At 39.8% G+C, this 27,361-nt stretch overlaps 1 protein-coding gene across 1 annotated transcript; it reads right to left on the reverse strand.

The window, feature by feature from the left end:
- Positions 1-271: 271 nt before the first annotated feature.
- LOC128069628 (developmental pluripotency-associated protein 4-like) lies at positions 272-17,868 on the reverse strand. The gene is made up of 2 exons (XM_052662750.1): positions 17,800-17,868; positions 272-937 (listed from the first exon to the last, which is right to left on the reverse strand). The coding sequence occupies exons 1-2, from the start codon at positions 17,866-17,868 to the stop codon at positions 272-274; spliced, it is 735 nt and encodes a 244-aa protein (XP_052518710.1).
- Between the last annotated feature and the right edge of the window lie 9,493 nt (positions 17,869-27,361).

Here is a 27,361-nt window from a genome sequence, read left to right on the forward strand (position 1 = left end):
TCTCATTTGTCCTCTGCTCCCTTAGGGCTGGGCATCTTTGGACAGACAGTCACTTCTGCTTCTGTTTCCCATCAGTTCACAGGCTTTCTTTTTTCATGTAACCTTGTAAGCAGGCTGTGCACCCTGGAAGCAGGAAGCATGGAGAGAGTGGAGCGGCCCAGAGTTCAGCTGTCTAGTCACCGTGGAGTTGATTATAGTCACTTCTCTATCATTAATTATAATCATAGCTGTACCCTTTTACTGGTATTATGATCTCACTGCAGACTTTTTGTTAATACTTTATTCCACAGGTCTCTTGTGATCCTACTGACTCCGTCTTCACGGCCCTGGCTGTCATTCTGCTCCAGGAGGCAAACACAGCTTCTGAGTCGAGGGCAGAAGTTGATACAACTGCCTCAAGAGGCGGAGGAGCTCCCTCAAGGGCAGGTGGCCCCCGTGCAAGAGGAGCAGCCCCATCAGAAGATGTTTTCTCAACAGAGCATTCCAGTGGTAGTTCCCCCTTTTCTATCTTTATCCTTTTCGATAGTGACAGGATCCTGGCCTCCTGTGTTGTGGCAGGAATGTTTTTTTGATGAGGGTAAGCATATTCACAGAGTCGTTTATATCCATCTAGTTTCGGGCCTTTGGTGCTCAGTTTTAACTGCTGGCACCAAGCACGAATGACATCCCTGTGGACCAGGTTGACAGGCGGCAGGACTTCAGGTAGAGGGGGGATGGGGATCCGCGTCGGTGTCTTCAGAGGTTTCACACCGGCACAGCGTTGTGATGTGTCTCCTGGACCGCAAGCTGTGCTATTTTTTGTATCTCTTTTTCTTTTGGTCCCCTGTGCTGAGTTTTTTGCTTTCTCTGCTTCACCAGAAGTTCCCTGTCCCTCTTCAGCTTCTACTGATGTAAGTTTGCAACTCGTATGTTCTTCAGATTTCTCTTTGGAGTTGTTCTTCCATCAGGTATTGTTCCACAGGACAACGCTCCTTTTCTTTCAATTTTCAGATGCAGAAGTTGAGGCTCAGAGGTTACATAACTCCTTGTTTGTGCTCTCCATGCTCAGAAAGATAAAATGAAGACTCTCCTGACTTCTCCTAAATGATTTTTAAAGGAATGAACAGATTGAACTGTGAAAAGACTGTGGAAAATGGAGGCAGTGTTACAGCAAAGTAGAAAGGATCCTGGGATGGTTAAGATTTGTTTGTCTTCTTCTATAAATTAGTAATAGGACCTTTTATAAGTCACCTCCATTTTTCTCTGTTGCATTTGGATGAGATGATTTTTAAAAGTTCCTGTCAACTTTGACAATCTGGAATCCTAACAATGGGTTTAACATCACTGGATATTAAGATGGACCCTGGGCTTAGGCTTAGATTTTTCTATTTATTTTTTAAGCTTTTCTTTCCTACAGCAGTATTTCCCCCTGTCTTAGGACCCAAACATTCCATCTGTCCAACATGTAGCAAATGAAGTTGATATTTTACGCTGGGAATAGCAAAATGCTCTGATATGTAGTTCTCAAATATTGAAGGAGTGTGGCCAAGGGAAAGCAAGCATACAAACACTTAGTGGAGACAGTCCGCAAAATCCTATCAGTTCTTTAGGGAAGCAGTGTAGAAAGGCAACACACTCTTCCCCCAGTTACAGGAAAGTGCATTTTTCCAGTTGCAGGCAAACTTAAAATACAACTTCTATTGTCAAATGTAACTTTCATGAGTATCCACATATCACAAAGAATCAACACTCTCTCAAGGTAAAATGCAATGTGTAATAAGCTCTCATATTAGCAAATATCATTTTCCCCTCACTGAAATGTCAAGGATAAATGTGCTAAAGTTTTCCACAATCCAGATGTCCTTGAAAACCTCGGCTATGGCTGACTGCAGAGAGGCAACCAATGCAAAGCAAACAATGGCTGAAGTTCATAATATTGTTGAAAGCATCCTAAACTTAAATCATTCCAGTTTCAGTAAAATTTTCCTCAATCAAATTATGTGTTTTTCCAGTAATTCTTTCCCTGAATCAAGAGAGGAAATAAAATCGTCCTTGATGTTCAGGTCACTGGTGAGAATGTTATGCTCTTCAGGCTCAAACTGGTCTTCCATTAAATTAGACCAAGTCCCCAAGATAATTTCTGCTAGAACCACATTTTGAAATTTAAAAAAGGCAATGCAAGTTTTTGATAACATATCGCATAGGTGATAAATAGATGCTACTTTTCTATGCAATAAAATACAACATCTTTTTTTTAAGAATACGAAATTGGCGTTAAGATGAGGCAGAGCGGATTTGAAAAGGTTTAGTTAGTAAATGTTAGAAATTGGCTTAATATTTAAAATAACTTACTGCAATATTCTTCCATAAATTTATATTTAAATATGTAAATACAATTGAAGAATAGGATCAGATGTTGGCATTTGTGTGCTTCTATCTATCATGCTTTCTATTGCTGTTCTCTGTATGTCCCATGTGTGTGTATGCACACACACCTGCAATCATTCCTTCAGTATATCATTCTATGACACAGCTTCTTTCATGTCTTTTTAAAAAAATATTTCTTTCTTTGAGTATGTATATTTGGCTCTATTTCCCAGAGATTTTCTTCTTTTTTCCTGCCTCCAACTCCTATCTTTCTTCCTTATTTGGTCATAATATAAATCATGTAAACTATGGCCTAGGGCCTTAATCCAGTCCACTGCCTGCTTTTGTGAATAAGGTTTTATTGGAGCCTGGCCATTCCTGATGTGTTTATGTATTATCTAGATGTGCTTTTGCACTCCAGAGACAGAGCTGAATGTTTGCAGCAGATGCAATAAGATATGGCCTGTAAAACTGGAAATATTTACCATGTAGTCCTTTACAGAAAAAAGTAATGACTCCTGATATAGGTGATAAGAATACCTTTCAAGAGTGTCTGTTATTGGAGATGTAATGAAGGGATGTGAGCAACAGGGAAGTTTCCAAAGAAAAGCCCCCTTACAGTATTTCCTAAAAGGAAGCACTGTTTTTGTGTATTGAAAGAGGTTGCCTTAAGCAACTCCTTTTAAGTTCCTGGTAAGATATATCTGAGAGTTGTACTCATTCTTATAAGAAGAAATTTATTCCATCAATTAAATTGCAAGCTGTGTGAGAGCTGGAATCCTTGTTACTGTTGTTATTTCCCACTGGCTCAAGCAACCACTTGGGCAGTTGTATCATTGTTACAAAGAGCTAAGAAGAGCTCCTGCCTTGTTCCCTGTACCTTTGAGGGCCTGCTTTAGTCCTCTACTACGACCCTGCCAAGTGTGAGCAGTCCACTTGGAACTCAAGTCTTTCTCAACTCATTCTAGACCACGCTTCAGCTTCCAAGGTGTGTGTGTTGGTTGCTCAGTCGTGTCCAACTCTTTTAACCCATGGACTTGTTGCCCGCCAGGCTCCTCTATCCATGGGATTTTCCAGGCAACAATACTGGAGTGAGTTACTATTTCCTTCTTCATCCAAGGTGTATATGGGTTTTTTAATTGGTTATATGCATTTTAGGGTGGAAATGCTGCTGGTATGTGCACCCCTGGGTCTGAGAATTAGCTAAGAAGTGGCTGTTTGCAGAGGAGTTAGGTAGATGGAGGATGGAGATTGGACATGTGGGTTGAGTGTTCACGTGACTATGTGACCCCTTTTGAAACAGAGCCAAGGTGAGGAGAGGGAAAGGAGGTTGGGCTGGAGACCAGTCATTTCTTTACTGTACACAGTATGAGGACAGAACATACATTATTTTTCTGCTAGCTTAATTTACAGCTTTCTCTGGAAACTGCAAACTTTAGATATGGCTTAGCCTATCAGATTGCCTTATTTAATAAAGGGAGTTAAAGTAACTTGGATTGATTTACAATTTGAAACTGTGGAATGTTCTAAAAGTATTGTACTATATTTATTATATAATTTTATATAGAACTTAGAAGTCTTCCTAGTTGCTGCAAAGTATTGTACTTATTACATAAATGTATCAATATATAATATATAACACATTGTAAATCAAAATAACTGTGATGGTTAGCACACTTAATCTTTCCTTAAAATTAATAACAATGTATATTTAAAATGTCATCAGAAATACTTCAACCACCTTGGTGCCTAGCTCCGTTGCCCAAAAAACTACCAAGAGATTTTCCTTCAGTTATATGGCAACTGGCATTAGCTGAAATGTTCTCCTGTTTATTCATTACATTTGTTGGCACTGGCTTCGCATGACTGTACCTATATTCAGTTGCTTCTCTGACTAAGCAGTTGCTATAGTTGGACTTTTTTTTCTCCTGGGGAGAGATAAAAGGTGTTTGGAGGCCCTTCCTGGGAAAATATGACCCTAAAATACTCCAAGGTAGAAGCTTGATTTCCAGAGGCCAAACAATATTCTACACCTATGTACAGCCATACACGGAGTTCTCCCAGATATGAGCCTAAGGAAATTTCAAAGGCTTTCCCACATATCTACTATTGCTGAGGGAAAATCAAGATCATTTTGTGCTAGAAGATTGTTTTCTAATTGTCTGAAACATACACTTGTAACTACTTGTGATCGTAAGTGTTTATCTCTCTGCTACTTTTGACAACACTTCACCTTTGGTGAATAACTTGTAGAGTACATAGGACTTTCCTCCTGAAGTCTAACATATGACCACTGTGGCACAGGGTACACATAGAAGTCCAAAGTTTCATGAATATGTTATTTGATTCTTCTTCAAAGTGGAACTTAAGCACCTCAGCAAGCTTGTAAAAAGAAACATTTATAGAGAAAGCAATGCTCTTTATGTAAAATTTTTTTGTGGTAATGTTGCCCAGGTGGATCCAAAGAGATAATGCACCTTCTGAAGGGTCCAACTTACTACTAGTGAGGTGCTCAGGAACTGGGGAGTAAAGAGCCCAATATTAGCCAGCCCAATTAAGTCAGCATATCCACAGCAAAGCATACATGCTTGCTTATGTAACTCCTGTAATGCCTATGAGTCCTTCTGTTCAGAGAATTCACAGCTTAGAGGATGAAGAGAATGACTTACATCTTAGCTATTTGGTTTTCAAGCTTTATTCTTAAAATACCCATTTCTTTAGTCCTGACAAAATAGCTGCACTAGATAGCATGTACAAATCTCATCTTTCAGATGTGGAATAATTTGCAAATTAGGCTTCTGTTTCTTGCTCTATGATTGAACATAATGGCTATCATCCCAACTGTTGTTGATATAGTGTTGACAGCATGAAAAAAAGTCCTAGGGTAAATAAAAATTAATTAATAATTAATTTAAAAGCCCACCTCCTGCATTATTCAAAGTGGGGCCACTGTCTTGATTTTTTGCTACTTTCCATGGAAAAGTTGTTGCACATTTAAATTGGAACACACTGCATAAAGAAGTCCTGAAGTCATAGGAAAATAATAAAATACTAAACCTAACTAAAAGTAATAAAAAACGGTTCTTCATGAAGAGAGGAATAGTGGGACCTAGTTGAACTTAACACGACAGTGGAAGGGATATAATTGGTATATTTTAAAAAATTTTTTTGTTTTTGAACTTGAAACTATATTATATATTCAAAAACTAAATTCAAAAATTATACAAAGAAAAGAAGTTGATCCTCTTCAAAAACATGAAAAATCTCAAATAACCTAACCTAATACTTAAAGGAATTAGAAAAATAAGAACAAAGTTAGGTACAAGCAGGAGGAAGAAAATAGTAAAGATCACAGAAGAAATAAGTCAAATAGAATTATTTTTTAATAGAAAAAAATCAATAAAATCAAGAGCTGGTTCTTTGAAAGGGTAAATGAAATTGACAAACTTCTGGCTAGGCTCACCAAGAAGAGAGAGGACCCAAAAATACAAAATAAGAAATTAAAAAGGAAAAATAACAACTGATAATTTAGAAATGCAAAAAAAGAGAAAAACTGTAAGAGAATACTAGCAATAATTATATGCCAACAAATTATACAACCTAGAAGAAATGGACAAATTTCTAGAAACATACAGCCCACTAAAACTGAATCAAAAAGAAGTAGATAATTTGAATAAACTGATCAGTAGATGAGTCTTCCATGTGGCTCAGCTGGTAAAGAATCTGCCTGCAATGCAGCAGACCTGGGTTTGATTCCTGGGTTAGAAAGATCCCCTGGAGAAGGGAATGGCTACCCACTCCAGTATTCTAGCCTGGAAAATTCCACAGACTACAGTCCATGGGGTCACAAAGAGTCAGATCAGTCAATGTGAAATAGAATCAAAAATTCCCTACAAACAAAAGCCCAGGACCAGATGGTATCAGAGGGGAATTCTACCAAACATACAAAAAAGAACTTACACTAATTCTTCTCAAAACTGAAGAGGAGGGGATACTCCCAAAGATATTCTATGAAGCCATCATCACCCTGATACCAAAACTGGACACCACCACCAATAACAACAAAAAATTACAGGCCAATGTCTTTGATGACTATAGATGCAAAAATTCTCAACAATATATTAGGGTACCAAATCCAACAACACATAAAAAAGACCACATACCACAACCAAATGTGATTCAACTGAGGGCCACAAGCATGGCTCAACTATGCAAATCAATGTGATACACCAAATCAACAAAAGACAAAAACCACACAGTCTTCTCCATAGGTGCAAAAAAAGCATTTGACAAAATTAAACATCCATTTGGAATGTGAAGTCAAGTGGGCCTTAGAAAGCATCACTATGAACAAAGCTAGTGGAGGGGATAGAATTCCAGTTGAGCTATTTTAAATCCTGGGAGTGATGCTGTGAAAGTGCTGCACTCAATATGCCAGCAAATTTGGAAAACTCAGCAGTGGCCACAGGACTGGGAAAGGTCAGTTTTCATTCCAATCCCAAAGAAAGGCAATGCCAAAGAATGCTCAAACTACTTCACAACTGCACTCATCTCACACGCTAGTAAAGTCATGCTCAAAATTCTCCAAGCCAAGCTTCAGCAATACGTGAACTGTGAACTTCCAGATGTTCAAGATGGTTTTAGAAAAGGCAGAGGAACCAGAAACCAAATTTCCAACATCTGCTGGATCACGGAAAAAGGAAGAGAGTTCCAGAAAAACATCTATTTCTGCTTTATTGACTATGTGAAAGCCTTTGACTGTGTGGATCACAATAAACTGTGGAAAATTCTGAAAGAGATGGGAATACCAGACCACTTGACCTGCCTCTTGAGAAACCTGTATGCAGGTCAGGAAGCAACAGTTAGAACTGGACATGGAACAACAGACTGGTTCCAAATAGGAAAAGGAGTACGACAAGGCTGTATATTGTCACCCTGCTTATTTAACTTACATGCAGAGTATATCATGAGAAATGCTGGGCTGGAAGAAGCACAAGCTGGAATCAAGATTGCCGGGAGAAATCTCAGTAACTTCAGATATGCAGATGACATCACCCTTATGGCAGAAAGTGAAGAACTAAAGGGCCTCCTGATGAAAGTGAAAGAGGAGAGTGAAAAAGCTGGCTTAAAGCTCAACATTCAGGAAATGAAGATCATGGCATCTGGTCCCATCACTTCATGGGAAATAGATGGGGAAACAGTGGAAACAGTGTCAGACTTTATTTTGGGGGGCAAAATCACTGCAGATGGTGACTGCAGCCATGAAATTAAAAGACGCTTACTCCTTGGAAGAAAAGTTATGACCAACCTAGATAGCATATTCAAAAGCAGAGACATTGCTTTGCCAACAAAGGTCCGTCTAGTCAAGGCTATGGTTTTTCCTGTGGTCATGTATGGATGTAAGAGTTGGACTGTGAAGAAAGCTGAGCGCCGAAGAATTGATGCTTTTGAACTACGGTGTTGGAGAAGACTCTTGAGAGTCCCTTGGACTGCAAGGAGATCCAACCAGTCCATTCTGAAGGAGATCAGTCCTGGGTGTTCTTTGGAAGGACTGATGCTAAAGCTGAAACTCCAATACTATTGTCACCTCATGTGAAGAGTTGACTCATTGGAAAAGACTCTGATGCTGGGAGGGATTGGGAGCAGGAGGAGAAGGGGATAACAGAGGATGAGATGGCTGGATGGCATCATCGACTCGATGGACATGAGTTTGTGTGGACTCTGGGAGGTGGTGATGGACAGGGAGGCCTGGCGTGCTGCGGTTCATAGTGTCGCAAAGAGTCGGACACGACTGAGCAACTGAACTGAACTGAAACATCCATTTATGATTTAAAAAAAAAACAAACTCTTACAAAACTGGGTATGGAGGGAACATATCTCAACATAATATAAGTTATGGGATAAATCCACAGCCAATATAATATTTAATAGTGAAAAACTGAAAGCTTTCCCACTAAAATCTGCAAGAAGATAAGGATACCCACTCTCACCACTTCTATTCAACATAGTATTGGAAGTTCTAGTGACAACATTTAGATAAGAGAAAGAAATAAAATCTTACCTTAAGTGAAGAGGTAAAACTATCATTATATGCAGATGATATGATACTCTATATTGAAAATCCTATAACTCCACACAAAAAAATATTAGAATAAACAAATGCAGTAAGGTAGTAGAATACAAGATTTACATACAGAAATCAATTGTTTTTCTTTACACTGACAATGAAATATAAGAAAGGGTTTGTAAAAAACAATCTAAAATCACATCAGAAAATACTTGGAAATAACACTGATCAAGTTAGTGAAACATTTATATGCTGAGAACTATAAAGCACTAATAAAGGAAACTGAAGATTATTCAAAGAAATGGAAAGGTATCCAATGCTGTTGGATTGGAAGAATTAATATTGTTAAAATGGCCATATTACTCAAAGCAATCTGCAGATTTAATGTGATCCCTACCAAATTACCCCTGACATTTTTCAGAGAACTAGGAGAAATAATCCTAAAACTTATATGGAATCATAGAAGGCCCAGAATTGCCAAGTAATCCTAAGGAAAAAAAGAACAGATCAGGAGGCATAATTCTCCTAAATTTCAGACAATACTATAAAGATACAGTAATCAAATTACATGACACTGCACAAAAACAGACACATGGATCAATAGAACAATATAGATCCAGAAATAAAGCCGCACATCCACAGTCAATTAACCTTTGACAAAGGAGGCAAGAATATACAATGGAGGAAGGACAGTCTCTTCAGCAAGTGGTGATTGGGAAAGTTGAACAGTCACATTTATATCAATAAAATTAGAACACATCCCAGCATCATACACAAAAAGAAACTCAAAGTGGCTTAAAAGACTTACGTAGAAGACATGATACCATAAGAGAACGTAGGTAAAACATTTTCTGATATAAATCATAGCAATGTTTTCTTAGGTCAGTCTCCCAAGGCTACAGAAATAAAAGCAAAAACAAACAAGTGAGACTTAAACTTATCAGCTTTTGCACAGCAGAGAAAACCATAAACAAAATGAAAAGACAACATACTGAGAGAAAATACTTGCAAATGATATGACCAACAAGGGATTAATTTCTAAAATATAAAAACAGCACATACAACTCAATATAAAAAGATAAACAACCTAATCAAAAAATGGGCAGAAGACCTAAATAGACATTTCTTCAAAGAAGACATCCAGATGGCTAATAGGCATAAAAAAATGCTCATCATTGCTAATTATTAGAGAAAAGTAAATCAAAACTACAATGAGTTTCTACCTCACACTGGTCAGAATGGGCATCATTAAAAAGTCTACAAATAACAAATGGTGGAGAGGGTGTGGAGAAAAGGGAACCCTCCTACATTGTTAGTGGGAATGTAAATTGGTGCAGCCACTATGGAGCACAGTATGGAGGTAACTTATAAAACTAAAAATAGAGGTGCTGTATGATTCAGCAATCCCACTTCTGTGCATATATCTGGACAAAACTATAAATCAAAAAGATACAGGCACCCCTGTGTTCATAGCAGCACTATTTTCAGTAGCCAAGACATGGAAATCATCTAAATGTCTATTGACAGATGAGTGAATAAAGAAGATGTGATACACACACACACACCCAATGGATTATTGCTTGGTCATAAAAAAGAATAAATGATGTCATTTGCAGCAACATGGAAGGACCTAAAGATTATTATACTAAGTGAAGTAAGTCAGAAAAAGATAAATGCCATATAGTATCACTTTTATGTGGAATGTAAAAAATGACACAAATGAACTTCCAGGAAACAGAAACAGACTCACAGGCATAGGAAACAGACTTGTGGTTGCCAGAGGGTAGATGGAGTAAGAGAGAGATGGATTGGGAGTTTGGGAGTAACAGATGCAAACTAGTATATATAGGATAGATAAACAACAAGGTCCTCCTGGATAGCACAGACAAATATTAATATATTCCCTATTCTATATGGAAAAAATATAACTGAATCACTTTGCTGTACAGAAGAAATTAAGACAACATTGTGAATCAACTATATTTCAATAAAATAAATTATAAAAATTAAGAAAAATAAAGTGTTGGTAAGGATTTAAAGTGGAATTCTCATACATTACAGGTGGGAGTGTGAAATCATTCAAACATTTTACAAAACTGTTTGGCAAGATCTCCTAAAGTGAGTATATGCATATCCAATGATCCAGAAACTCTGCATATGTGCACCAAAGACATGTACCAGCATGTTCATAACAACTGTTTATTATAAACTTTTGTTTAGAATTGTTTAGAAATCAGAAATATTCATCTAGAGTTGAATGGATAAATGAATTGTGGAACATTCACACAATGGAATATCATAATACATGAAAATGAACAATCTATAACTGTATATAGAAAAATGGAATAGATGGATCTCACATGTAAAAGGATCCAGATATAGTGCATACATGATTGATTATGTTTATGTGAAATAAAAAAAATAAAAACTAAATAAATAAATAATAGAAAAAAAAGTTACAAGTAAAGATATCGATTCCACACGCTGGTTCCATGTCTGTGTTGAGCTTGTGAAACTGCCTCAAATTTCAGTATGTATACTTTCCTACATAAAAGTAAAACATAGTGGCACCTAGAAGTGTGTGGTCCAGGGTGTAAAGAGTTATTTCAGCTCAAGCAGAGTGAATTTGTCAAAGCAATTCATAGTTTTCTAAAGCTGTAGAACATATAGTTATAGAATGTGACAAATATTACTTTCTGTTTGGAGCATCAACTATAATTCAAGATCCAGTCAGAGCTCGATGAACTGTGAGCAAGATTTCACAGGATTGTGGCAAAGTTGCTTCTGGAAACCCATAAGCATAAATTCACAATTTTATTGCTCAATAAGTGCCCATTCCATCGTGCACTGAAATGATCCCTGTTAGGCTAGTTTTGAAAAACACACTTTAAAAAGGAGAAGGGGGTGGCATGGGAAATGAGCTTGCCAAAATTGAGTCATCAACAGCTCAAAGGTCAGAATTTTGGAGCTGACAGTACTAGTAAAGTGAAAAAGCCTATTGAGAAGAAAAACTTTAGCCCCAGTCTTGATGAGGCCTGTACTCATACCTCAGACCACCTGAAGATGTCTGAATTATTGGCAGAGACACTGAAACTCATGAACTACATGCCTAAGAGCTTTACCCATGCCTTAGCATGCCCATGGAGAAATCATGGCTTGTCTCCTCCATATGTTTGATATTCAGCCAACCAAACAGAAAGCAAAAGGGAGGCTGTCAGTTCCACTGGAAAGACAGAACATTATGTCATTCTCACTTTCATTATTTCCAACACTGTTTCCCAATGAATAAGCAGTTGAGGCAGAAATGTTGACAGAAACATGATTAAGTGGTCAGAGGTTTGTCAAGATTGGCCCAACACCACCACGTGGTGTCCAGCATGGTAGTCACTAGCCACATATGCCTATGTAAATCTCAGTAGCATTAGCCACAGTTTAGTTACCATACTGGATATCTCAGATTACAAAATATTTTCATCTTGCAGGGAGTTCCATTTGACAATGCTGCCTTAGACCAAAGGTCAGAAAACTAAGTCTCATGGGCTAAATCCAGTCTGCCACCTGTTTTTGTAAATAAAGTTTTTTTTTTGAAACATTCATTTACGCATTACCTCTGGCTCCTTTTGTGCTAGAATGGCACAATTGGGTAGTTGTGATGGAGACCAGCCACAAAGCCTCAAATGTTTAGTATATGGCCCTTTCTAGATCATGTTTGTTGATATTTGCTTTTAATCATATCTGTTTACTTTGCATATAAATGCTCAAAGACTCCATGGAAATGCAGAGGCATTCAATTCTTTCACTCAAGAAACCACAAGATCATTCCTTCAGACTCCAAAGAGCACCTAGAAATGTGGATTAAGGGAACTACTTGACTCCTTAAACATCTGCTTAGTTACTATTGCTAAGTCACTTGCCAAGTCACTTCAGTCGTGTCCGACTCTGTGCGACCCCATAGACGGCAGCCCACTAGGCTCCCCCATCCCTGGGATTCTCCAGGCAAGAACACTGGAGTGGGTTCCCATTTCCTTCTCCAATGCATGAAAGTGAAAGGTGAAAGTGAAGTTGCTCAGTCATGTCCAACTTAGCGACCCCATAGACTGCAGCCTACCAGGCTCCTCCATCCATGGGATTTTCCAGACAAGAGTACTGGAGTGGGATGCCATTGTCTACTAGCAGGGGTCAATTCCCTGGAGAAGAAACTCAGTTCCATCATGAGCCCTTACTCGGTCCCCAACATCATGCTTAGTGTGGAGGGAAGCAGGAGTAACCCACACTTGCCCTCAGTGCACTTTCTGTTCATTAGGAATACAGAGCAAATTGTTTGTCTATAGTTTTCAGCCTATGACAGCGTGCTTAGAAATATGCTACTCTGTAAGCACATTAACAACCTCAGATGTACAGATGATACCTCTGTAATGGCAGAAAGTGAAGAATTAAAGAGTCTCTTGATGAGGGTGAAGGAGGAGAGTAAAAAAGCCAGCTTAAAATTCAATATCAGTAAAACTAAGATCATGGTATTCAGTCCCATCACTTCATGGCAACTAGAAGGGGAAAAGGTAGAAGTAGTGATGGATTTTTTCTCTTCTTGGACTCTAAAATCACTGCGAATGGTGACTGCAGCCATGAAATTAGAAGACAATTGCTTCTTGGCAGGGAAGCTATGACAAACCTAGACAGTGTGTTAAAAAGCAAAGACATCACTTTGCCAACAAAGGTCCACATAGTCAAGGCTATGGTCTTTCCAGTAGTAGTGAGAGCTGGACCATAAAGAAGGCTGAGTGCTGAAGAATTGATGCTTTTGAACTGTGGTGTTGGAGAAGACTTTTGAGAGACCCTTGGACAGCAAGGAGGTCAGATCAGTCAATTTTAAAGGAAATCAACCCTGAATACTCATTAGAAGGACTGATGCTGAGGTTCCAATACTGTGGCCACCTGAGAGGAACAGCCAACTCATTGGAAAACACCGTGATGCTGGGAAAGATTGAAGGCAGAAGAAGAGAGCGACAGAGGGTGAGATGGTTGGATGGCGTCACCGATTCAATGGACACGAACTTGGGCAAACTTGAGGAGATGGTGAAGGACAGGGAAGCCTGGTGTGCTGCAGTCCATGGGGTTGTGAAGAGCTGGACATGATTTGGTGACTGAACAACACTCTGTAAGTGTGCATTTATCAACATGGACCCAGAGATGAATCTTTCATGCATACATGGTACTGGAGTAGACATGGGAGTGGTCACAGCGTCCCTTCCCCCTAGATTGATGCATGCCTGAAGGTGGTAGGATCTTAGTTTATGTTCCCCAGGAAGTGATGCCAAGATGGGGATATAAGTGCTTGCAGTCTGCTAGGTGATCCTGGAATAGGACTGGGAAAATGAGACAGGGAAGGGAAGGAAGGAAGCCAAGACAGGTTGTGTTAGTGAGCATATTACTGCTGTGGGCAAGCGTGGCTGAATCCCGCTGGGGACCTCTGGAGATGTCGCAGAGCACATCTGCAGGTTCTCCCACCCCAGGGGCAAGCAAGCAGGGGTATTTATCGTCCAACTCCTGTTTTCAGTGGTTGAGGGCTGTTCCCAAAAACATTAAATACACACCCTCCTCTCTCCCTGCCCACATACCTCAGGCCTGTCTTATTCATGCAGTCAAAGAAAGCACTCAGAAGAGAGTCACAGGTCCCGGCAGCCTCTGAGATGCTCTGTCGGCACTGAAGTGAATCAGCATCTCCCAGGAAGTGGCAGGAGGCTGCACTGACCTCTTCAAGATTAGAAGGCCCTGTCGGGTTCCTGTAATTCCAGCTGCCTGGCCCTGACACACTGCTGGCAGTAGCAGAAGAAAAGGTAGCTGCAACCTCTTTACTGATCACATCTATCTTGTTTATCACTAGGTGCCCAGCAGAAGGCCAGGGGTACAGTGGGTGCTTCATATACCTTTATGAATCCAATGAGTACTTGAACATTTGTTGTAGATTTTCTCAAAAATAATTGAGCATATTTGTTCGGAAAATGTTTCTTAAAGGGATATAACTGCAGCTGGCTGGATTTTGTTTAATAACTACACTATGCAAAATGTATCACATTACTTTTCTTTGCAAAGTTTAAAATAAATTTGATTGTCAGTTCCCATCTGGCTTCTGATCTATGGGCCAAGCCTGACTTAAAGAGGTCCTCTGGACCCAGGAGTTTTGCTAGTATCAGTACCCCGATTTCTCAGTTCCAGACTCTGAGTTATGTAATTCTGCTGGGGTGCTATACATACATGGTGGGCAGGTCTTGATGCTTGCAGAACGCAGAGCTCAAACCACTGATCCTTTCCTGGTCCAGACTAATTCCATTCCCCCAGGGTTGGCTACTCCCCTCTCAGGTCATCCCTCCATCCAGACCCTTCAAGCTCAAGCATATTTGCATCAGAGATTTTGGCCCAAAGGGAGGATTATCTTCAAAGAACACAAATGGTCCCAAGGCAAGGTCTGGGTATGTTCTTGGAATGAAGAAAGGAAATACGCAAAAGGAACAACACACATAGTAGGAGCTCAGTCAATTATTGTTGTTACAGGTTGTTCTCTCCAGAGGCATATCCCAGGTGGAGGTCAGGGTACAAGATATTTACTAATGATCCACTCGTGAAGCATGATTGAGCAGAAAGAAAAGTTGGGCTGACATCGTGCAGATCCCACAAAGCCTTGGCCAATCTAGCAATGCTCTGCAATGAGTACTGCCTATGAGAACTGAGGCCAAAATGGCAGAGACTTCATACTCCCATCTTGCTCACTCACAATGATGTCTGCCTTGGATGAGGTTGCTCTCGGCATCTGAGCACACTCTTCACAGTCTTTCCTTGAAGGGAGATTTACGTGGTACATTTCCAGGCCTACCACAATCTTGCTGCAGAAAGATAAACAGTTCTGTTCCCTAAATATATGGCTATACAAGCTAAGAGTATCTTTTAAATATACAGTGCTTCATATTTTAAAAAGATTTTTCACATCACAATATCCCATCTGGATTCTCATATGTAAGGCAAATAGTATCACCATTTTATAGATGAGAATGTGAAACTCGGACATGATCATTGGGCTTGTGATCAAATGGCAGAAATGGGCCTCAAAGTTAGCACTAGTCCTGTGGGTTAAAGCCTGTCTACCACTTGTTTTTGGCAATAGTTTCTTTGGGTCCATGTCATTGGTTTATGTATTGTCTCCGGCTGCCTTCTTGCTCTAGTGTAACAGTTGAGTAGCTGTTGCAGAGACTGCCTGGTCCACAAAGCCTAAAATGTTTAGTATATGGTCCTTCACAAGCACTGTTTCATCTTTCTTACTGTTCTATACAGTCCCTTATTTAACTCTGAAACATGGATGAGATGAGACCATAGTCTCAGACAGCCCTAGGGAAGCTGGCAAGGAATATGAGTCTAGTGTAAATGGACAAGCCTACACAGTGTGAGAGGCTGGGGCTGTGGGCAACTGGAGGGAACACGTCCATCTATCCAAAAGTGATACTTGCTATTCAGCTTCTTCCATGCAGACCTACAAGTCAAGTCATGCCAAATTTTCCTCTTTTGCAAAACATGTTACATTTTAAAAACAAGTTGTGTGGTTTTTTTTTCATTTAAATTTATTTTACTTGGAGGCAAATTACAGTATTGTAGTGGTTTTGCCATACATTGACATGAATCAGTTGTGTTTTTAATGGGATATGTAACAGATTTAAGTGTCAACTAGAAACAAAAGAACAATCTATGAGGGCCCCTGTTGATGTATCTGTGGGACATTTCCCTCATCGCTGTGCTATGGAGATCTTGAGACGATGAATCAAACCAGCCTCACAGAAGAAAAGGAGAAACAGTCCTGAGAGCTGAGATGTCCCCACTGAACATAACACACAGGGTTTATACACAGAATATATAGATGCAGTGTACATAAAAAATGATCAAATGGAGTCACAGAGGGAAGGACACTCTGCAACAGTAAAGTCACAAAATGATCCACTCTTCTGTTTAATATGTACTTCTGCACCAAGAGCTCTAACATGGCTTTAATTTTCCTGCCTCTTAGATAAAGGTTACCATAATACCAAGTTACCAAGCATTCCCACTTTCCGACAGCATCTGGTCCAGAAATGGCCTCGCCTCTTTGAAACCTCCTTAGAATCACCCAGCACAATGCAGATTCCTCATGGCTCTTCTGGTATGTGTTCTCCTGAGCTACAGCAAGTATGGCAGGTGGTCCATGGCTGGTGAGTTGCAACTAAAGATAAGGAAAGGCTTCATGAAGTTTGCATTTGAGGTTTTTTAAAAATGCACTTGTCAATGAGGACATATGGAAGAAATGGGAATGGAGTGGGGCACAGACACAGACAATGAAAGTAGAGGACAGGATTCATTAAATGATGGTATGTTGTGCTTAGTTGCTCAATCCTGTCCGACTCTTTGCAACCCCATGGGTTGTTTAGCCTGCCAGGCTCATCTGTCCTTGAGATTCTCTAGGCAAAAATAATGGAGTGAGTTGCCATGCCCTCCTCCAGGGGATCTTCCCAACTCAGGGATCAAATCCAGGTCTACCACATTGCAGGTGGATTCTTTACTATCCAAACCACCAGGGAAGCCCCATAATATGTCAAGAATTCAGACCACAAGTAGGTAGAGTATAGAGAAAGCTATAGGGAAGGGGATCATACTGCAAAAAGCTTTGTCTTCCAGGTCAAGGATATTGACAAGCCATGGGGACCCCTGAAAGTTTTTGAAAAGAGTGGGCCACTCAGAGATGTGCATTAGGCCATTAGGATTTCTTTTGAATATCTCTGTGGGCAAATCCACAGTGGAGTACTTTCTGGAGATTGAAAAATCTCTTAGCCCTCCTGGAAGCAGCAGCAAGAGAGGGGACTTGGCTTAACTAAAAAAAAAACTTTCATGAAAATCCAGCTGCTAGTAATAATTGAATATTTCCTCTTTTGATCTGTGTTGTTTTGGTGAGCCCCAGAATAGCAGTTTAAAGTGTTTAATTGGTTTTTCTCTGTTCAGTTTTATTAAGCTGTCCTGGGCTCTTGAGTCAGCAAACTTAGCATATTTTTGTTTTAAAGCTGAGCTTGCTTTCTCTAGGTTTTCCTCCAGTATATTTGGCTTACTTTCTCATATTTGATGCTGAACACTCAGCAGCTGCTGGACATACAGGAAAAAAGGAAAAGAGGTCTCAGTAATGGTATGTGAAGTTTTCTATTTTGCCTGAGAATATGTGCAGCTCAAAGAAAAACAGTGTGAACAAGTTTCCCTCTGCTGTTGGACAATATGCCCAATAATTAACTTATTGTGAGTGCCTGAGGGTATCACTGTCTTCCACAGCATGCAGTGATAGAAAAACCAGCAGGCAGAGGCTCAGGAGAGCCAGACAATCTCACTGTGCCGCTACTGACCAGCTGTGTGATCATGGGTGTAATGATTTTGACGACTGACATCCCAACATCCATTCCTTCTCCGTGATTACTCCTGATCAAATGATTCCTCCCAACCCTCGTTGCATGGCACAATCACCTCTGCCACTTGCTAATACTTCACATAGGATTAATGACACACAGGCAAGGAGGAGGGCCTCTGGTCTGAGCGAACCGTTGCTGTGATTATTTACATCACTCCATTGTTGGTGATGAATCAGTGAGAATTGATAGCAGAGGATAACTAATTCTTTTTGACTGCTTACTGTATCAGTTAGCCTTTGCTATATAACAAACCACCCTACAACTCAGTGACTTTAATCTGCAACTTAACTCATGAGGGCTTGCACAGCTGTCTGTGATCAGCCTGGGGGATGATTGGTGACTCGTTGACCTAGGATGGCCTCATTCATCTATCTACCTGTTGGCCAGGGCTACACAAGCAATGTATTTCTTTTCTCTAGCAGGTTATCCTACCTAGGCGGCTTCATCCAAGAGAGGTGTTCAAGAGCAACAAGTGTCTTTCAAGTTTCTGCCATTGTCGTGCCCAGGATCATTTCAACAGTTGGATCAAGTCATGTGGCTGGGCCCAGAGTCACTGTGGAAGGAGACTACTGTAAGGTTTTGGATCCAAGGAGGCTTGTATGAATTGGTGCTTAGTCCCTCGGTATGTCTGACTTTTTGCGACCCCATGGACTGTAGCCCCCCAGTCCATGAGATTGAACCCATGCCCCCTGTATTGACAGCACAGAGTCTTAACCACTGGGTCGCCAGGGAAGTCCCTCACTCACCCTTATTGTATGAAATTTCTGATTGGGAAATTAGGACCCTGCATATGGCATGGCCAAAAGATAGAAACATATTTTTTTAAAAATCAGGGTGATTGAAGCTTTTCTGTTATTGGCCATTTGAAGCATTATAATGTTTCCAAGCTAAGTCACAGACCTCTCCAGGCCTTAATTTCTTCATGTATAAAATATAAGACTTGAATTAGATGACTGCTGAAGTTGTTCCCACTATTAGCATTTATGATTTTAATGACACTGTCCCTAAGGGCAGCAATTTGGTTGCTGATTATGGCAGAGGGTCTATACATGAGCAAAAAAACTTAAACACTGGTAAATATTTAGCTTTATTTAAAAATTAGTTTCATATTGCTACTGTAACAAAGTACTGTCAACTTAGTGGTTGCTGCTGCTGCTGCTGCTGCTGCTGCTAAGTTGCTTCAGTCGTGTCCAACTCTGTGCGACCCCGTAGATGGAAGCCCACCAGGCTCCCCCGTCCCTGGGATTCTCCAGGCAAGAACACTAGAGTGGGTTGCCATGTCCTTCTCCAATGCATGGAAGTGAAAAGTGAAAGTGAAGTTGCTCAGTCATGTCCGACTCTTTGCGACCCCATGGGCTGCAGCCTACCAGGCTCCTCCGTCCATGGGATTTTCCAGGCAAGAGTACTGGAGTGGGGTCCCATTGCCTTCTCTGACTTAGTGGTTGAAAACACCACAAATGTATTATCTTCCGGTTCTGTAGTTTGGACATTTAACACAGATTTCAATGGCTTAAGCATGAGGTGTTGGCAGGAGCTGTATTCCTCTCTAGGGAAGAATTTGTTAACTTGTCTCTTTTAGCTTTAGAGACTGCTGGCAGCCCTAGTCTTGTAGCCCTCTCCCTTCACCTTTGAAGTCAGCAAAAGCAGACTGAGTTCTCTCCACATCACATCTCTTGCACCCTCTGTCATTACATTTCTCTCTGACCACAGCCCACAAAAGTTTTCTGTTTTGAAGGGCTCGTTTGACTAGATTGGGTCCACTGGAGAATCCAGTAAAAATCTTTTCATCACAAGGTCTTTAGCAAACCCTTAACCACATCTTCAAAGTCCCTTTTCACCATTTAAGGCAACACATTTATTTTCTGGGCATCAGAACATGGACATCTTTGGAGGGAGGGGCATTATTTTGCCCACCACGGTTGTCTTGGCAAATGAGTTTACTAAGCATTGCAGCAAATATATATTGACTTTTTTAATCTTAAAAATATCCTATTTAAAAATTTCCAATTATGTAGTGAATACAAAACCTTGAAAGCACCAGAAAGCACAAAGAAAATGGTAAAATTCTCTTTAAACTATTATCCAAGTCCATGCTTTAAAATCACTATCAGATGCCATTATAATTTTACTTCTGTATAAATAATATTAAAAATAGTAAGAGCTACCACTTATGACATGCTCTCTCAGTGCTAATCACTATACCCACTGACATTTCATTTGATCCTCACAGTGAGGCTCTGAGGTCTTGCTTTTACTGTACTGTTCAGGAAACCAAGCTTGGAGACGTGAACTGATTTCCCTATGGCTGCACAGCTAGTAAGTGGCAAGGCTAAACTCTGCCTACATCTCTCACTCTAAATTCCAAGGTCTTAACCACTGCTTTATCCCAATAGTAAAGAATACCTGTTAAATGAAAACATCTGTGCTGTATTAGACTATTAGCAGTAAATATCCTTGTTTTACTTAATAGAATGAAAAGGATTAACAAGGATGGTGGGCAGCATTGGACCCAGAAGGGAAAAAAAGTGGGTACAAGGGAGGAGGTGAGTTGAGTTTTGTAGAGAGACGTTCCTGACACTGGCTTCCATACAAGAGGTCCTCTGAAGATGCTAAACTCTGATTCCTCAATTCAGAAAAGCCACTGCCCTAAAACTGGACTCTGAAGCCAGTTCCCATTCTCACACTGTGCTTTCCGCCATCTCAGTTCACCCATGGAGACTCAGCTATTTCAACAAAGTGAATGTGCCCTGTGAGTCAACCCTGCTTGTACCATGGAGAACCTAGGTTGCATAAGCAAAGCCTTTTAAGTGAAGTTTCACCCACAGAAAAGAAATAAAATTCTTGGAATCTGCCATTTATCATGGGGAAAAAGTGGCTTTCAGGCACACTTAAAGGGCTCTTACTGTCCTCCTCAAAGCAAATGACAGTAAAAAAAAAAAAACAGTATATTTTAAAGACGCCTTATACAGTATAGGATATTATGAGACTCTACTGGTCCATATTTTTGAGCCAAGTCATTGACAAGAAACGCAAAACAAAATCTGTGGGAAGACTCGAAGAAATGTGTTTTCTAAACAGAGCACTATAAAGAAATTATCATTAAGGTAAGTGGAACTGCGAGAGGTAAGGGAATACTGATAGTCATCAGGTTAATAATTATCACAAATTGTTAGTGGAGACTGTTTCAATAGGAACCCAAAGATGTCAGAGCAGAAACAGAGCTCTAACGCCACCTAGAGGTGGTTTTTCAGAAGTCTTTGAGCTGTCGGCTGAGTATTCTGCTCATTCTATTTTTCACATAACTTTGTAAGCCATATGTAATAAGGTGGACGAAGCTACTTAAACCAAACTTTCATACAAATTCATATTTTCATACCGGTAAAATTTCCATCTCTCCTAAGTAGGAGAGTTTGGAGTATTATATTTTCACAAAATCAGACAAAAAAATAGCTGTTGGCTGCTTCTGGTTTTGTGGTCTTAGATTAGGCCATCTCTGGGAGACCAAAAGCCTCCATGGATAAATAAGTTTGTGTGATTTTGACCAAAATCAAACAATTCAGAATATCCTGACCAGGACCAGAACTCTGTAAATCTTCCCTATATTGTCAAGAAATATACACACACCACCTGTGTGGACTGGTGTTAAGCCAACTAATTTCCACTGTGGACATCATATTGAGTGACAAAGTTGGACCTAAATGACTTTACAAACCATCTGATATTACAAAGGCAAATTTTCTGAGAATTACTGGAAAGATTGGCATTGCTTTAGATGAAAATCCAGTGACTTGAGGTCTATTTTCAAAAATTTAACACTTACTCCTTCCAAAGTAAAATGTATGTTCTTAAGCTTGCAACTGATGCTATTTATTACAGGTGGGAGAGTAATTTAATGAAAAGAACATTGGGTTCTAGCGGGGGGGGGGGGGGGGGCAGTTCTACAATTGCCTATTTCTGGACTTGTTACTGGATGTAGTAGCTTTAAACTGTGCCAGTTTATCTGAGCTGGAATTGCATTTCCAGTCATTTGTTTCTCCAAGTTACAGTTGGCCACAAAAGAAATTTGCATGAGATGTAGGAGGTGAAAGCGAGGCAGCTGCCAGGGTGCTCTGAAGGTGAATTCAGGGCCCGAGCTCTCTTGCAGCACACGCACACCCAGTTGGCGCCAATAGCTACTAGCTCTCAGCTCCTTTGGCTCCTGCCACACCTTGCCCTTCAGTTTCTCCAAGTCTTAGGCCAGGAATATGTGCGGCTCAAGGGCAGATGTCTCCTTTTTCAGCTTACCTATATCTCAAGGTTGTAGGTGGTGAGACAAACACGAGTTCCAGTCTGTCACAGTTTGTTTTTGAAGGTTCCAGTTTGTCTTCATGCTCCTTTACCTCAGGTCAAGCTTTGCTCTCTGACTTCCGGTTCTGCTGACCTACTGCGACTTCAGACTCACCATCAGACATGAAAGCAAAAGCTTTCTAGAGACTTCTCTACCACCTCTCAAAACTGCCCATGATCTTGTGCGTGCACGCTCTGTCATGTCCAACTGTTTGAAACTCCATGGACTGTAGCCCACCAGGTTCCTCTGTCCATGGGATTTCCCAGGCAAGAATACTGGAGTGGGTTGCCATTTCCTCCTCCAGGGGATCTTCCTTGCCAGGGATCGAACCTGTGTTTCTTGCATCTCCTTCATTGGCAGGCAGATTCTACCACCAAGCCACCTGGGAAGCTGCCCATGATCTAATCCATTTAATAAAGGCCTTATTCTATGTCACTCAGAATGGCTCTACTTCTCTTCTGAAACCCTAAGTGATAGAGTTGATGTTACACAGCCTCAATGAGTTCATCTGTAAAATGTAACAAGGATACTAGAAGGTATCTTAGTTCCTTTTCTCTATTAGACACCAAAAATTTTAGCTTTTGTTAACAGTCCCTCTGATAAGCATGACAAAGGTGGAAGTCCTTCAAAAGTCTATTAAAAGATTTACTGAATTCATGATTTTTATTATACATTGAGAGTGATTATTCATAAATAAGTGGTTGCCATTCTTCTCGTCATAGTAATGGCTCACATTGATTGCCTACTTAACACAGGCAGACATTGTAGTTTCTTGACATAAATTAATCTGACTTAATCCTAACAATAACCCTACAAAGTAGGTAGTTATCCATTTCACAGATGAGAAAAGTGAGGCTAAAAAGTGACAAATCAGTCAGTAAGTGGCAGAGCTTAGATTTTCATTCAAGAGGCAAGACACAGAGCCTAGGTTCTCATGCTGTGTATAGAGAATAAAATACCTGAACATAGCCCTGTCCTCAAGCAGCTTACCATGTAATGTGAAAAACAGTCAAGTGAATTATTGTGATTCAACAATATAATACTATCATATTTGAGTATTTAATGGGCCAGAGAAATTGGACAGGGAGATCTAAATGAATTAAAATTGGAGCTGAAATATGAAAGACAAATTTTCTTAGAAGGAAAGGGAAGAAAGGATGTTCTAAGTCAATAAAACTGCATGAAAGAAGACTTGGAGATATGAAGCAGCTTGTCACATTGACAGATATTTTGAAATACCCTGAATATTTCAGAATGGTCAGGAAAAAAAAAAATATGAGGGTGAATGGAGAGAAGGGGAGGAACAGCCAGAGAAGAAAGAAAGGCCCAATTCCTCACTGCTAATCTAATCATAAGGCTATTGGAATGAAAGAATTTTTTTGGAGGAGAGAGATGTGGTCTGATTTGTACTTTATAAGCCTCAAGATCTTTGGCAGCAGCTTAGAGAATGTTTTGGAGTCTGAGGAGAATGGATATAGGGAAGACAGCAAACTGAGTACAAGGAATGAGGAAATGAAGGTAGAGACTATTCTAAATTGAGAGGCAGGGTCAGCCTGGAGACAAGGAAGTGTAGCAGTCTTGTCCCCTCATGAACATGGCCCTCTTGAGGTCTTTAGCTGTTAGCTGAGCATTCCTTGTTTTCCTGGGACCCATTACTGGAAAGCGGTAGGCATCCCTTTAGATTCCTCAAGAAATGCTGCCGATGTCAAAACTGATTGAGACACACTAATCTTGAGCTTGAAGCACCTTTTGGTGCACTGGCAGATGAAGCAACATTTTCCCTTTGAACCCTTCCAGAGGACATTAAGGATCTTAACTACTGAGAGTCAGTTCTTAGAATGAGAAGGCCACATAGTATAGTGGATAGTATTGTGGGCAAGTAGGTGTGGCTCCAATTCCTGAGTCTGCCATTCACTAGGGAGGGATACTGGTGAAGATATTTAACTTAGCTGAATCTTAACTTTCTAATCTAATAAGTCATATCTGCAGCATTATCAAAAGAGTGAAATCAGCTACTACATATAAGATAGTGAGCTTATTGCCTTGCACATAAAAAGTTATCAATAAATATTAATCTCCTTTCACCCTTCCTTATTTTTCTTCCTATTTCTATGGCCCTATCCATATATAGTAAATGATAGTTATGTGTCAATATCATACAAACATTTGCAAGAAGGAGCCTAACCTTACTGGGTGCCAAAAGTGTAATGATGGTGCTAAGTATTCCACAATGATTGTTTCAAGTTGTAGAAAGATTTGTGATTGTTCTAATTTTCATGGGAAACAAGAATATAAATTCTCTGTCACCTGAATAAAATCTTCCATGCTTAGTCATGTTAAGACTGAAATAAAAGCCAGAGAAGAATCAGGACTTTTGGTCTAAACTAGGACTGATTTTGAAATCAAAGGCTAAAATCTTGGGATAATATACTGAAACACAGTCTATATTTTAATTATAGGACTCACATTTAGGCTTCTTTTCCTTTAAATATTCCTGTAATGTTAAAAGTCAGAACTGGTTTTTAAAAAATCATATTAAAAATATTCAGCTCACTGTGCCCTTGATGTAACAAATCCAAAACCCTTCTGGCCATGTTGGTGGTCTCTGAGCTCCTCAGGACTAAAATTGACAGCCGAACTCTGCTCAAGGGAGCAATGGGGAGATTAATGTTACTTTGCATTTTTCCCAATCACAGCATTTCTATTACAGTCATAATAATTGACCCTTGTGTGTGGATCCTCCACTTGGGAATCACTGAAGAATTAGTAGCTCATAAAATGGCACCTGCTCAATCGTCCCTTAACAACAAGTGCAATAAAAATTGCCCAAATTCATAAATGTGATAGAAAATGCTGCCATAATGATTATAATGAATCTCTTTAGGTCTGTGGTATTTTATCTGCTGCCCTATGAGGTTTTTTTTTTTTTTTTTCATTTTCCGTTCATTTCCTTAACTGAAAATATTTCAAAAGTTTGATGTAAAGCCATAAAATAAAGCCATTTGGTATTAAGTCAATCTTCCCTCTTAACCCACACTACAGTGACTAGGCATTTTAATTAGTGCAAATCTCTTTTGTCCATGAGTAATTTTAATGAGTGCTTTGGCTGTGCTGTTCTATATGGCTTTAAGCTTGCATATTTTTATCCTAAATTTTGCTTTCATCCCTAACTGAAATCTCGTTGATTTTCAAATGAGAACAAAAGTATCTTGGGGCCACTTTTCTAAGTTACTCAATGAGTTTGGGTTCCTGAGGGAAAGTACTGTGATAGAGGGAACTGTTTGTGTTCAAAATACAATTAGTCACATAGCAAGTTCCAAATAATAGTGGCATCGTGGGCTTATCCTTTTTTAGGTGAGTACTTTCACCTTACTTCATAATTTTTCTTCTAATTATAGCAAGAAGAAGACAGGTCAAAAGACATGTGCACCAAAGGACATGTACAAGAATGCACAATAGCAGCACTATTTGTAATAGTTCCAAACTGGGAATGGCCCAGGTACCCATCAATAGTAAAAGGGTAACTATATCACTGCATATTCATACAATGAAACTCTACAGAGCAGTGAGAATAGATAAACTATAACTACTCATAAGTGCCAGGATAAATATCACTGACAAAATGATGGATAGAATAGCCAAAGCAATCTTGAGAAAGAAAAACTGAGCTGGAGGAATCAACCTTCCTGACTATGCCACAGACTACACTACAGAGGTACAGTCATCAAGACAGAATGGTACTGGCACAGAAACAGAAATACAGACCAATGGAACAAGATAGAAATATAGAAAGCCCAGAGATAAACTCATGAACCTGTGGGCACCTTAAAAAAGGTGGCAAGAATATACAATGGAGAAAAGACAGCCTCGTCAATAAGTGGTGATGGGAAAACTGGGCAGTTATGTGTAAAAGAATGAAACTGGAACACTTTCTAACATCATACACAAAAATAAACTCAAAATGGATTGAAGATCTAAATGTAAAGCCAGAAACTATAACATTCTTATAGGAAAACAAAGGCAGTACACTCTTTGACATAAATCACAGCAAGATTCTCTCTGATCCACCTCCTAGATTAATGGAAATAAAAGCAAAACTAAACAAATGGAACCTAGTAAAACTTAGAAGCTTTTGAACAAGAAAGGAAACTATCAACAAGATGAAAAGATAGGCCTCAGAATGGGAGAATTAGCTGAAAATGAAGCAGATGACAAAGGATTAATCTCCAAAATATATAAGCAACTCATTCAGCTCAATATCAGAAAAACAAACAACCCAATCAAAAAATGGGCAGAAGATCTAAACAGACATTTCTCTAAAGAAGACATACAGATGGCCAATGATCACATGAAAAGATGCTCAGCATTGCTCATTATTACAGAAATACAAATAAAAATTAAAATGAGGTATCAGCCTCACACCAGTCAGAATGGCCATCATCAAAAATTCTATAAACAATAAATGCTAGAGAGAATGTGGAGAAAAGGGAACCCTGTAGCACTGGTGGTGGAAATTTAAACTGATATAGCCACTGGTAATTCCTTTAGAAACTAGGAATAATCTACCATATGACCCAGCAATTCCACTACCGGGCATATACCCGGAGAAAACCACAGTTCTAAAAGACACATGTATCCCAATGTTCATTGCAGTGATATTTACAATAGCCAGGACATGGAAGCAACCTCAGTTCAGTTCAGTTCAGTTCAGTCGCTCAGTCGTGTCCGACTCTTTGCGACCCCATGAATCGCAGCACGCCAGGCCACCCTGTCCATCACCAACTCCCGGAGTTCACTCAGACTCACGTCCAAGTCAGTGATGCCATCCAGCCATCTCATCCTCGGTCGTCCCCTTCTCCTCCTGCCTCCAATCCCTCCCAGCATCAGAGTCTTTTCCAATGAGTCAACTCTTCCCATGAGGTGGCCAAAGTACTGGAGTTTCAGCTTTAACATCATTCCTTCCAAAGAAATTCCAGGGCTGATCTTCAGAATGGACTGGTTGGATCTCCTTGCAGTCCAAGGGACTCTCAGCACAGTCTGGAATCAAGATTGCCAGGAGAAATATCAATAACCTCAGATATGCAGATGACACCACACTTATGGAAGAAAGCGGACAAGAACTAAAAAGCCTCTTGATGAAAGTGAAAGAGGAGAGTG

The sequence above is a fragment of the Budorcas taxicolor genome, chromosome X (assembly GCF_023091745.1).
Source record: "Budorcas taxicolor isolate Tak-1 chromosome X, Takin1.1, whole genome shotgun sequence".
Taxonomy (NCBI): Eukaryota; Metazoa; Chordata; class Mammalia; order Artiodactyla; family Bovidae; genus Budorcas; species Budorcas taxicolor.